Source organism: Cherax quadricarinatus, chromosome 57 (assembly GCF_038502225.1).
Source record: "Cherax quadricarinatus isolate ZL_2023a chromosome 57, ASM3850222v1, whole genome shotgun sequence".
Lineage (NCBI taxonomy): Eukaryota > Metazoa > Arthropoda > Malacostraca > Decapoda > Parastacidae > Cherax > Cherax quadricarinatus.
Genome location: NC_091348.1, coordinates 2013747 through 2027005, shown reverse-complemented (window position 1 = coordinate 2027005; position 13259 = coordinate 2013747). Strand labels below are relative to the sequence as shown.

Sequence of the window (13259 nt, the reverse complement as noted above, 5' to 3'; positions counted from 1 at the left end):
GGTCTCCCTTATGCCATGGCAGTTTCTCATCTCCGCCTCCAAGGGAGACTCCCACGTGTTTCTTATTCCCGTGTTTCAAAACGTCCCCCCACTTCTGGTATCCCATCTTCTACACCCACCTCTGTGGTTACCTCTCCCATAATCACTCCTGTATCTAATCCTTTTGCTGTCCTCGGCTCAGACGTCCCTACTTCAACGCCTCAGTCTAATCTCGCTTCTTCGAGTTCTCTCTTACAAGCCTCAGTATCGACGAGACCTCGTACGACACCTCTTCCCAATCGTCCCTCTACTTCTCAAAAGTCAAAAAAAGGTCCGGTAACACCTCCTACCCATCTTCCACCTCCTCATTTTACCCTCCCTGTCTCTGTCCCTAGTTCTTCCCCTCTCACTGGCTCAGTTACAAGTGCAGAGGTTCACCCTCCTCCTCGTAATGTACCTTCCTCCCCTGTTCCCTCCCAAGTTTCTTCCTCTTCTGCCACCTCCCAGGTTCCTGTCTCTTCTGTCCCCTGCCACGCTTCTCCAGTTCCCTCCACCCTTTCACCCCCCCCTACCTTGGTACAGTCCAATACAGTTCCAATCTTTACTCATCCTCCCCCTACCATTCCCAATATTGTCTCCCATACGACATCTCTGAATTCCGAAACACTTGAAGCAATCTCTGAATATATTGCAGAGACCAAACCATCAATGGACACTGATCCACCTTCCGCTCTTTCTCTCTCCTCTGCTCCATCTGCGCAACTCCTTTCTTCACAGCGCACCGTTCCTTCGCTGCTTGAACATTTTCCACTGCCTCCGCATGTGGACTTTTCTAACCCTTCTAGTCCGTAGGAACCCTTGCCTGCGGATTTCAAGTATCTCTATCATTGCCAATCATGGCCTTTTTACAGTGGAATATACGCGGCCTCAGGGGTAATCGGGGTGAGCTTCAGATGTTACTCTCCCAGTTTGCCCCTGTTGGTGTTTGCTTACAAGAACCAAAATTACACTCTGCTGTTATTTCTCACATCTCAGGCTATAATTTATTGTATTCTTCAGATCCTTTTCCTGATGGGACCTTTAATGAAAGTGCCCTTCTTCTCCGCACTGATATTCCGTACCATCAGCTATTTGTTCATACTTCGCTGCATTACACAGCAGCCCGTATCCACTTACATAGGTGGTATACGCTCTGTTCTTTATATCTCTCTCCTTCTCGGGCATTATCTATTCCGGATTTTGCCTTCCTTGTTTCGTCATTACCGCCACCGATTCTGTTACTTGGTGATTTTAATGCCCACCATTTCCTCTGGGGAGGGTCTCACTGTGATTCCCGAGGAATTCAGTTAGAGGCTTTTCTTGCCACCCACCCCCTCCATGTTTTAAATACAGGTACTCACACCCATTTTGATCCTCGGACTCATACTCTCTCTTGCATCGATCTCTCAGTTTGCTCTTCCTCCACCGCATTAGACTTTACTTGGTCTGTTCTCCCGGACTTACATGACAGTGATCACTTCCCAATCATTCTTACTTCCCCTTCATATTCGCCACCTCTTCGCACCCCACGCTGGCAATTTAATCGGGCAAATTGGAACCTTTACTCACACCTGACTGTTTTTAAAGAGGTTCCTTCTTCGTCCTCCATCGATGAGCTTTTACACCTCTTCTCATCCTCCGTTTTCACCGCAGCTTCTCATTCTATACCCCAAACTTCGGGCAGGCATTCTCAGAAATGCGTGCCTTGGTGGTCTCCTGCTTGTGCTCGTGCAGTATGTTTGAAACGCGCTGCATGGGGCAGGTACCGGTACAATAGAACCACAGAGCGACTCCTTGATTTTAAACAGAAGCGTGCGATCGCTCGCCGTGTCATCCGTGACGCTAAACGCACTTGCTGGCGAGATTATGTCTCCACCATCACCTCTGCTTCCTCTATGAGTGCAGTCTGGAAAAAAGTACGAAAACTGAGTGGTAAATATTCTCCTGACCCGGCTCCTGTTCTGCGGGTTGCCGGTGTTGATATAGCAAACCCACTAGATGTTGCCAATGAAATTGGCAATCATCTGGTCCGTATTTCTCAGGGACTCCATCTATGCCCCTCATTTCTTTCCTCAAAGTCTGCCAGAGAGTTAGCACCCTTGGACTTTTCTTCTCTCAGAGAAGAACAGTATAATGTGCCTTTTACACTTCAAGAACTGGAGGCAACACTCTCAGCTTGTCGATCATCGGCAGCTGGGCCCGACGACATTCATATTCGTATGCTACAACATTTACATCAGTCAGCCCTTGCAGTCCTATTACGCCTTTACAATCTTATTTGGTCACAAGGAGTTCTTCCACAGCTGTGGAAATCCGCCATTGTTCTCCCTTTCCGCAAACCAGGCACTACGGGACATAAAACCTCCCACTATCGTCCCATTGCTCTTACCAGTGCAGTTTGCAAAGTAATGGAACGTCTAGTAAATAGACGTTTAGTGTGGTATTTAAAGACACACAACAGTCTCTCCACTCGTCAATATGGCTTTCGTAAGGGACGTTCTACCATAGACCCCTTACTGCGCTTGGATACGTATGTTCGTAATGCCTTTGCGAATAACCACTCAGTTATTGCCATATTTTTTGACCTTGAGAAGGCATATGACACAACTTGGAGGTATAATATTTTAGCCCAAGCCCACTCCTTAGGCCTTCGAGGCAATCTACCATCCTTCCTTAAGAACTTTTTAACTGACAGGCATTTCCGTGTTCGGGTTAATAATGTGCTCTCCCCGGACTTTATCCAAGCTGAAGGTGTCCCCCAGGGATGTGTTCTGAGCACAACACTTTTTCTCCTTGCTGTTAATGATTTGGCCTCTAGTCTTCCATCAAATATTTGGTCATCACTCTATGTTGATGACTTCGCTATTGCCTGTGCAGGCGCTGACTGTCACCTCCTTACAGTTTCTCTCCAGCATGCAGTCGACCGTGTTTCCAATTGGGCCACCACACATGGGTTTAAATTTTCCAGCACTAAAACCCACCAAATCACTTTCACTAGACGCTCTGTCATCTCCGATCATCCTTTGTACCTCTATGGCTCACGTATCCCTGAACGTGATACAGTCAAGTTTCTGGGCCTCCTCTTTGATCGTAGGTTATCCTGGAAACCTCACATTACCTCTCTGAAGGCAACTTGTCACAGCCGGCTGAACCTTCTTAAAACCCTTGCTCATCTTTCGTGGGGAGCTGATCGTCGAACCCTCCTTCACCTACATTCCACCCTTATTTTATCGAAACTTGATTATGGTGACCAGATCTATTCAGCGGCATCTCCTGCTACTCTCTCTAGCCTTAACCCCATTCATCACCAAGGATTACGTTTATGCCTTGGTGCTTTTCGCTCTTCCCCTGTCGAAAGCCTCTATGCAGAAGCGAACGTACCATCCTTATCCGATCGCCGTGATGCCCATTGCCTGCGCTACTATGTACGCTCTCATGATCTCCGCAATCCTTCCATTTATAGAATGGTCACTGATATTAGTAGACATTCTTTATTTGTTCGCCGCCCCTGCTTACTCCGTCCCTTCTCTCTTCGCCTTCATTCGCTCTTGTCTTCTCTGCAACTACCACCTTTCTATGTACATGTAGCATCTCACTTTTCCCTACCCCCCTGGGAAGTTCCAGCTGTTCGAGTCTGTTCTTTCTCCCTCCCTTGCTCGAAAGCCCAACTGTCTACGGTCGCTTCCCGCTCTCTTTTTCTTGACCACTTTCACTCTCATTCTCATGCCATTGCTGTGTACACAGATGGCTCTAAGTCTTCTGACGGCGTAGGATTCGCAGCAGTGTTTCCGGACAGCGTCGTACAAGGGCATTTACTATCTTCAGCTAGTATTTTTACTGCTGAATTATATGCCATCCTTACAGCACTTATCCGTATTGCATCTATGCCTGTGTCATCATTTGTGGTTGTCTCAGACTCCCTTAGTGCTTTACAGGCTATAAAAAAATTTGATACACCTCACCCCTTAGTCCTCCGTATCCAACTTTGGCTACGCCGCATCTTTACTAAGCATAAAGATATCGTTTTTTGTTGGGTCCCTGGTCATGTTGACGTACAGGGCAATGAACAGGCAGACACTGCTGCGCGGTCAGCAGTACATGACCTACCAGTTTCTTATAGAGGTATTCCATGTACGGACTATTTTGCTGTAATATCTTCCCACCTTCACACCCGTTGGCAACAACGTTGGTCTACTATGCTCGGCAACAAACTTCAGTCTATTAAACCGAGTATAGGTTATTGGCCGTCTTCTTATCACCAGTGTCGAGGTTGGGAGACTACTCTCTCCCGTCTTCGCATTGGCCATACTCGTCTTACTCATGGATATCTCATGGAGAGGCGTCTTGCTCCTCTCTGTGAGAATTGCCAAGCTCCATTATCAGTCCGCCACATTCTGTTGGACTGCCCACTTTATCAACGAGCACGCAGAATTTACCTCTGTCGTCGTCTTCGCCCCGCTGCTCTCTCTTTACCTTCCCTTCTCGCTGATGGACCCACCTTTCATCCGGACTCTCTCATTGACTTTTTGACAACGACTGACTTACTTCACAAATTCTGATACTTTCAGCCCTTTCTACTTGAATCTCTTGCTGCCCTCTACCCCCGTACTATCCCCTGCCCCGCTGTTTTCTGTAACCTGCTGATCATCCCCCCTCCCTTCTGCCATCCAATTCCCTTGCTTCCTTCCCTACCCTGCAGCGCTGTATAGCCCTTGTGGCTTAGCGCTTCTTTTTGATTATAATAATAATCTGCTACTTTGAGCTCAATTTCAAGGTCCTTCTCATCATGAAACCAATCAAAATCATCTCTTTTTCTGTAATATGTCTTCCATTCTATCAAAAGAGACCAAGAAAATGAGAATACAACCATAAATACTATAGGAAAATATGTACACCTCAAAGTCAGAGTTTTAATCCAAAAACACAGTCGTAGGTTTTTTTTTCTTATGCACTGCGTGCTGCAGGATTTTTTTTTATACTGCGTACACTGACCACACAGACCGAATCTCTCGCATGTGGGCCTACCAGCTTTCTCCTGCTTGATTTGAAGCCGCTAGAATTTTGGAGTATAAATACGTCAAAAACACTGGCTCGTAAGACATATATACAGTGGATCCCCACCTTACAATATTAATCCGTTCCTGAGAGCTCTTTGTATGCCGAAATTATCGTAAGGTGAATTAATTTTCCCCATAAGAAATAATGGAAATCAAATTAATCCGTTCCTGACACCCCAAAGTATGAAAAAAAAAAATTTTACATGAAATATTAATTTTAATACACACAAACTGAAAAAGACATGCACAGTTAATACTCTACTAAGAACAGGATACATGACACTTACTTTTATTGAAGATCTGGTGATGATTGATGGGATGGGAGGAGGGGAGTGTGTGGAAGTTATTGTTTAGAAGGGGAATCCCCTTCCATTAGGACTTGAGGTAGCAAGTCTTTTTCCAAGGTTGCTTTTCTTCTTCTTTTAATGCCACTAGGACCAGCTTGAGAGTCACTGGACCTCTGTCGCACAACAAATCTGTCCATAGAGCTCTGTACCTCCCGTTCCTTTAAGACTTTCCTAAAATGGGCCATAACATTGTCATTGTACAGGTTGCCAACATGGCTTGCAGTAGCTGTGTCAGGGTGATTTTCATCCATAAAGGTTTGCAGTTCAACCCACTTTGCACACATTTCCTTAATCTCTTTTTTCAATTCCATACTAATTCTCACCCTTTTTACCACAGGGATGGCACTAGAAGCTTTCTTGGGGTCCATGGTGACTTATTTTGCAGTTACAAGCACTAAAAACACTGGGATAATGTGAAATGTACTGAATGTATGCGTAGATGCGACCGCACTGGCTGGGTTGTAAACACTGGTGCTGAGGCCACATGTGGGACGCGTCCCGGATGAATCGCGTAAGGCGAGTTTTTTATCGTGAGGTGAGGCAAAATTTTTGCGTTAAAATGTATCGTATGGCGGATTTAACGTAACGCAATGCCATCGTAAGGTGGGGGTCCACTGTATATATACCAATGAAACAGTCAAAGGGTTAAGTGTATTCTAACCTAGGTACTCTGTAATCTGGTAAACTCAATAATCCAGCACACTACAAGTCCCAATGATGCCGGATTTGTGATGGCAGACCTGTATGCCATATTCCTGCTGGTTTCATACCTTGTTTGCTGGCAGGAAAGGTCAGCATTGTTGTTGTTTACATGTGACACTGAAGTAGTGTTGCCTATTATACACTGTGTATACCCACCAGAACCTAAAAATTTTTCTCAGCTGTTTGGTTAGCAATCAAACAGTTGAGCCAAGACATAAAAATAGCTGCACACAGCAAATCTGAAAGCACAAAAAATTAGGCATACAATGTATGTCAGCCTTGTTCCCTGATGCACAGAATATGTCAGACAGCCTGATCCCCTGAAGCACAGAGTATGTCAGACAGCCTGGTCCCCTGATGTACAGAGTATGTCAGACAGCCTGGTCCCTTGATATACAGAGTATGTCAGACAGCCTGGTCCCTTGATATACAGAGTATGTCAGACAGCCTGATCCCCTGATGTAGAGAGATATGTCAGACAGTTTAAGTGTTAATAAAACTCACAAATTAAAATTTAAACAGGCTAAAGTAAATGCTAAACTTTCTGTTAACAAAGTCCACCATGACAAAGTTTGAAGGCTATCAGAAGAGGCATTCTCCAGTTACGGCTCAGAATCCAATGATTCTAAGTTTTTAACTATGTTAGCAAATTGTCAAATTTACACCTAAACAAATTAAATTTACTGCATGTTATCTTATTTTTAAAATGCATTAGCCATTAAAGATTGAAGCCATTCAAGAGATACTTAATGTATACTTAATGTGATTTAAAAGGAAAAAATTCCAAAGTATTTTATGCATAAAATTAGCAAATGTGCTCCTACATACAGTATATGACCTCAGTATACGACCTCAATTCATTCCAGTAGACTGTTCGAGTGCCGCTCCGTTTGAGTATCGAACAAATTCTTCCAAACCAATTTTCTGTTTGGTTAACTATCATCAAGAATCATCGTTGGCCCCATGGTGACTTATTTATACAAAAAAAAAAAAAAAAAAAAAAAGAAACATGAAATAGCTTACAGCAAAGTTCTGGCAGGTTGTATTTGTTTGGTCAAGTGCTGGGCTTTGTTCGAGTAGGGAGCTGGTCACATACCAAGGTTCCACTGTACACATTTCAGTACACTATCCACCTTCATCTAAGTTGATACACCAGTGTTGAAGCCAATCAGAGGAGAATTTTTAAAATTTTTTGGACCCTTTCCACAAATCTTAGACTGCTCTGTGTAACAGTGACCAAAGGAAACATGCACATGCCAATACTAATTGCATGAACTATTTTCCCCACACAGTAAAGCAGTGTTGAAAATCTGAGGCTGATCTGTTGATTTTTCAAGTTATAAATGAAAGTTTGAAAGGGACTGGGGGGGGGGGGAGAATGTTGAGTAAATCAGGTAACCACCTAAAAGGTACCTCTTCAGGGTTGCCTAATTATTGTAGCAGTAATTTTTTATTATTAGCACTGCACTTTGCTACATTACTGCAGTATGAAAATACACTATAAACAGTTGAAATAGGCAATAAAAGCTGTAGCAGAAAAGTAAATTTAAATTATTTAATGTACAATGTTAACAAGTGATGCATAAAGCAAATATATAAAAGCAAAGCGTCAAGAGAGGAAATAAACATTGGAGGCTGACAGCAAGTTAGACAACATATGTTACAGGTAGCACCAGCTTTATGAAGGTTTACTGTATCATCATTTCTTTAATGACTGATAGATACTAAGTAACAAATTTGTGTAAGGAATGTGTGATCTTGTGTGACCAAAGATCTAACATTATGTCACTCACTATTTTGATGGTGACATGCATCACCTCTGCTAGTCAGAAGTGGTGCATGTCACCATCAAAAATTACTGTATTTAATATTAGTTACAGAAACAGAGCCAAGCTTTTTTTTTTATATATATATCTTGTCTCTAATGGTTGCAGCACTGAATGACTCCTCTAGAAACTCATTCTATTGCTCTGCCGCCAATGTCTGCAAAGAAATTTCCAGCGATGATATCTTGTTTTCACTGTTGACAGTCTTTTTATCCTTTTATAAACTGGTATGTGTTCATGTCTACTTCGTCCTACCCACTATAAATGACATGTTTAATGCATGCGAGTAATTACAAATACATTGATGATGTATTTTACTTTAACATAACATTAACATGCAATCAACTTCAACATTAACACCACAAGAGCCATAGTTAATTTAAAATGGCCATATAAAATTCCCTGCAGCACTTGCAGCTTAACATCAAAACTAAACATTTGTAACAGGTTTACTTTACAATTCTTCACTTATCATTTATTAAGGGTTTTCTAACACTTGAAAAAATAAATTATACAGTACATGTAATACACAGTATATTACATAATATCACTACATACATATATTACATATTTATTGTTCTGTTATTTTCCCATTTTTGTTCATATGCTTTAAGGTTTAAAAAAATTTCCCCTGGATCTCAATTTACATGCAATACTTCGAGGAAACTTGTAATGCTCTTGTGCACACAAAGTATTTCTCTTAGGAACTCGCTCATTAAGCCCGAATTGCCTGTAATGTCATCTAAAGAACCTTTCCTCCTGGTTGAGCAAAGAGTTGCTACTATAACTTTCTACATCTAGAGCATAATAAATGTTTTGCAACAATCTATGAATTGTACCAAATTATACTAGTGTTTAACCCTTTGACTGTTTTCGACGTATAAATACGTCTTACGAGCCAATGTTTCTGACGTATATATACTCAATAATTCTAGCGGCTTCAAATCAAGTGGGAGAAAGCTGGTAGGCCCACATGTGAGAGAATGGGTCTGTGTGGTCAGTGTGCACCACATAAAAAAAATCCTGCAGCACACATTGCGTAATGAGAAAAAAAAAACTCTGATCTTTTTTTTGGAATAAAACGCCGACTTTGAAGTGTATTTTCGTATAGTATTTATCGTCGTATTCGCGTTTTCATGGTCTTAGGTGATAAAATGGAAAACATATTACAGAAATAGAGATGATTTTCATTACTTTTACGATGAAAACGACCTTGAAACTGAGCTCAAAGTAGCGGAAATGTTCGATTTTTACCAATGTTCAAGAGTAAATAAATCACACCACACGTCCAATACACGTCAACTGGGGAGTCTAATATTCTTTCACTAGTGCACTGATATTATTTATACCATTTTTACAATAATGCAGTCGTCTGCATAACAGTAAATTTTGTATTTTTTTGTATGAATAAAAAATCAAAATAGAAAGCAATAATAATATAAGAGGGGCCTAGAGATGTGACTAATGAACAGAGCATATGTTATTTTAGTGCCACGAATGTCTACCTTGTTTATTCTGGACCCTATTTTGAAATTGGCATCTTTTTTATTTTGCGTGAAATTGGCCAAATTGCCAAATTCTGACCACCATATTGGGTAGTCCAAATTAGTAAATGGGAGGTTTCTTGTACTCAGCTGATAGATAAAATGGAGTTCTAAAGAAATAGCTATGAGTTTGGTCAACTGGAACAATGGAATTGGCTGAAAATAGGGCTCAAAGTCGGCGAAATCGCCGATGCGCATATGTCGCTGAGACCACTAACTTCGCGGGAGCATAATTCCACGAGTTTTCGACCAAATTTCGAACTTTTGGTGTCATTACCATCGGGAAAAGATTCTCTATCATTTCATAAGAAAAAATAATTTTTTTTTTTCAAAAATTGAGCGACATAGAATGACAGTTTCAGAGAGGGGCCTGAAACAGTCAAAGGGTTAATGCACATGAAATGTGTGTGTTCTATATAACTGATTCCTTTAATACAAATAAAGCTTACTGAACTTCATGAAGATTTGCTCATATCTACAATTCATTCAGATTCATTATTAATACTGCATACTTGCTGTATAGTCCTTGTGGCTTAGCGCTTCTTTTTGATTATAATAATAATAATAATACTGCATACTACTTACTGTAGGTACACCGGAACCTCGGTTTTCAAATTTAATTCGTTCCAGATGTCGATTCGACAACCAAAATCAACGACAACCAAAGCAATTTTTCCCATAAAGAATAATGTAAATAAAATTAATTCGTTCCAGATCTCAAATGACAATATATTAACCCTTTGACTGTTTCGGTCGTATATATACGTCTTACAAGCCAGTGTTTTTGACGTATTTATACTCCAAAATTCTAGCGGCTTCAAATCAAGTGGGAGAAAGCTTGTAGGCCCACATGTGAGAGAATGGGTCTGTGTGGTCAGTGTGTGCGGTATAAAAAAAAAAAACTCCGATCGTGTTTTTGGATCAAAACACCGACTTTGAGGTGTATTATTGTATTTTTGTTTTCATGGTCTCATTTGATAGAATGGAAGACATATTACAGAAAAAGAGATGATTTTGATTGGTTTCACAATGAAAAGGATCTTGAAATTGAGCTCAAAGTAGCAGAAATGTTAAATTTTTCCCAATGTTCAAGAGTAAACAAATGACATCACTGTTCAATAAGTGTCCAACTAGCCATTCTAATATGCAGTCACAAATGGGTTGACATTATTTATACAATTATTACAATAATGCAGTAGTCTGCATAACAGTAGATCTTCTATTTTTTGTGAAAATAAAAATTCAAAATAGAAAGCAGGAGTAATATAAGAAGGGCCTGGAGACATGACTGATGAACAGAGAAAATGTTATTTTAGTGCCAGGAATGTCTGTATTGTTCATTCTGGACCCTATTTTGAAATTGGCATCTTTTTAATTTGTGTGAAATTGGCCAAATTGCCAATTTCTGACCACTTTATTGCGTAGTTGAAATCGGTTCTAAAGAAACAGCTATGAGTTTGGTCGATCGGAACAATAGAATTGGCCAAAAATAGGGCTCAAAATGGGCAAAATCGCCAATGTGTAAATATCACCGAGATCGCAATTTTGCAAGAGCGTAATTCTGTAAGTTTTCAATCAAATTTCACACTTTTGGTGTCATTACCATCGGGAAATGATTCTCTATCATTTCAAAAGAAAAAATATTTTTTTATAAATTCTTTGACACTGAGAGCAAGTTTATGAGCAGGGGTCGTGACAGTCAAAGGGCCAATAATGTACTAACTACTACATAGGACAACGTATAAAATTATACAGCACAGGGAAACTGTAAAATGAATGCTAAATGAAAATTTATCTGAAATACTACTTTACAGTTAATGAAAATTTAACTTACCTGTCAGAAGCATGAGGTAGTGGAGAGGAGGATGTTACAGCTTGGAAGGAGAATCACCTTCTATTAACCCTAAGAGGGTCGAGACCCTTGATCCTGTACTCGTTCTGAGGGTCAAAAAATATTTGAAAAAAAAAAAAAAAAAATCTTACCAAAATCTTGAGTATAATTTTGTAAGTGTTTTAATAAAAAAAAAATTGCGATCAATACTTACCGAGATATAAGAGGCAACACTGCCGACTGCGGGCTCGAGGTAATCTTACATTTTCTTTTTTTCTACTTTTTTCTCTTATTTTTTAACATTTTATTTTTTCAAGTAACTTTTATGGCCTGTGAGACTAACATAAGGTATATTATATGTATATTCACTCATTGTATGCTACACAATAACCGCAGAAACACTGTTGTCGTTATATTGTTTACAAAACATGTTTACATAAATCAACAATAAAAAATGTTGTTTGTCACTACTTTTCTATCATATGTATACACATATAGTCACTGGACATGTTCCTAGAACTGCTAGAGCTTCTGGAAGCTTATTGATGTGTGTGGATGGACTTATAAATATGCTTAGTTAGCGGCGTGGCTGGTGTCACAATGATACATTACACCATCACTCACTACCCTCACTGCCTTCGCCAACACACATCCCTTCCCCACCCCACCACCAACATAGAAATAAGTCACTGACTTTTTAGGGTTATACTAGGTTGATGGTCATCTGGGTCATCCTACCTACCTTCCTTCCTTCCTTCCTCCCTACCTACTTCTTCCTTCCTCTCATCTCTTCCTTCCTTTCTTCCTTCATTCCTTCCTTCTGGTTTCTTGGGCATTGTTTTCGGTCACAAACTCTTCAAAACTACGAAATTCATCTTCACTGATACTTCCATCTATGTTAGAATTGTCACTTAGGAAAATATGAGTCCCAATTTGCTGGGGAGTGAGGAGTTTCTTACTGCAAGGCAGTAAGAAACTCCTCACTCCCCAGTGAGGTGTACTGAAATGGCGTTCCCACAATGCAATGTGGGTGCCCTGATTTTTTTCCTACTGCGCACACTTACCACGCAGACCCATTCTCTCACATGTAAGCCTACCAGCTTTCTCCTGTTCGATTTGAAGCCGCAAGAATTTACGTGTATAAGCACATGACTGACCCTGGCTGTTAAGACTTATGTGTACATGACTGACCCTGTAAGGGTTAATATGTCAGGCAACTGTTCTGGCATTTTCTCTTCTTTCTCTTTTCACCAGTAACACTTTGTTCTGGGAACACTGGTTCTTTGTCTCACTAAAAACCTGTCCAGTGAGGTTTGTGTCAGGCTCCATTTTAACATTTGTTTAAATTGAGACATTATACTGTCATTGCACATATTAGAGAAATGGATGACCACTGCTTTGTCTGGATCGTATTTTTTCAGCAAACTCCTGCACTTCATGCCATTTAGCACACATTTCCTGAGCCACTTTATCGCGTTCCATACACACGGAAATTTGTCAGTCGACAATCAGGAGAATGTATGAAAACTAGGACATTTTTTCTCAAACACTTCATTTGAAAACCAATTTATTCGACAAGTAATGCAACTGATAACTGAGGTTTAACTGAACATCTATTAAAACATGACTCTTGGTTTACTATATTTTGCAGCATCAAAGATGCTATTATTTCCCCAAATAAGTCCAGAAAATTTACCCAGTGTTGTGGAGGCCATAGGTTAAGCTGTTCATAGGCCTCAAACAAAGCCTAGAGAAGCTCCTGTTTATGAACCAATAATGAATCATGTAAACTATTTTTTATAAAATAATGAAGAGATAAAAATAATCACAAATATGTAATCATAAAAATCTGCTGACACTTAGCATTGATAAGCTAGGTAAACCAGGCAAGGGAGTTGGATGGATTACAGGTAGTATCAGTAGGATAATTCACT

At 40.4% G+C, this 13259-nt stretch overlaps 1 protein-coding gene across 5 annotated transcripts in view; it reads right to left on the bottom strand.

Moving 5' to 3' along the window:
• Positions 1-7665: 7665 nt before the first annotated feature.
• Positions 7666-13259, bottom strand: part of Mpc1 (mitochondrial pyruvate carrier) — a 248397-nt gene continuing 242803 nt past the window's right edge. For 2 of the 5 annotated variants that reach the window (XR_011393584.1, XR_011393586.1), the window contains 2 exons: positions 11329-11432; positions 7666-8107 (listed from right to left, as the gene is read on the bottom strand). Coding sequence is in view for 1 of the 5 variants with exons in the window: in XM_070097285.1 (XP_069953386.1) it covers positions 11382-11432 (51 nt within the window). In the remaining 4 variants the exon portion in view is untranslated. Of the gene's footprint in view, positions 8108-9879; positions 11433-13259 lie in introns of those variants that run through there. The other 3 variants (XM_070097285.1, XM_070097284.1, XM_070097283.1) reach the window with 2 other exon arrangements.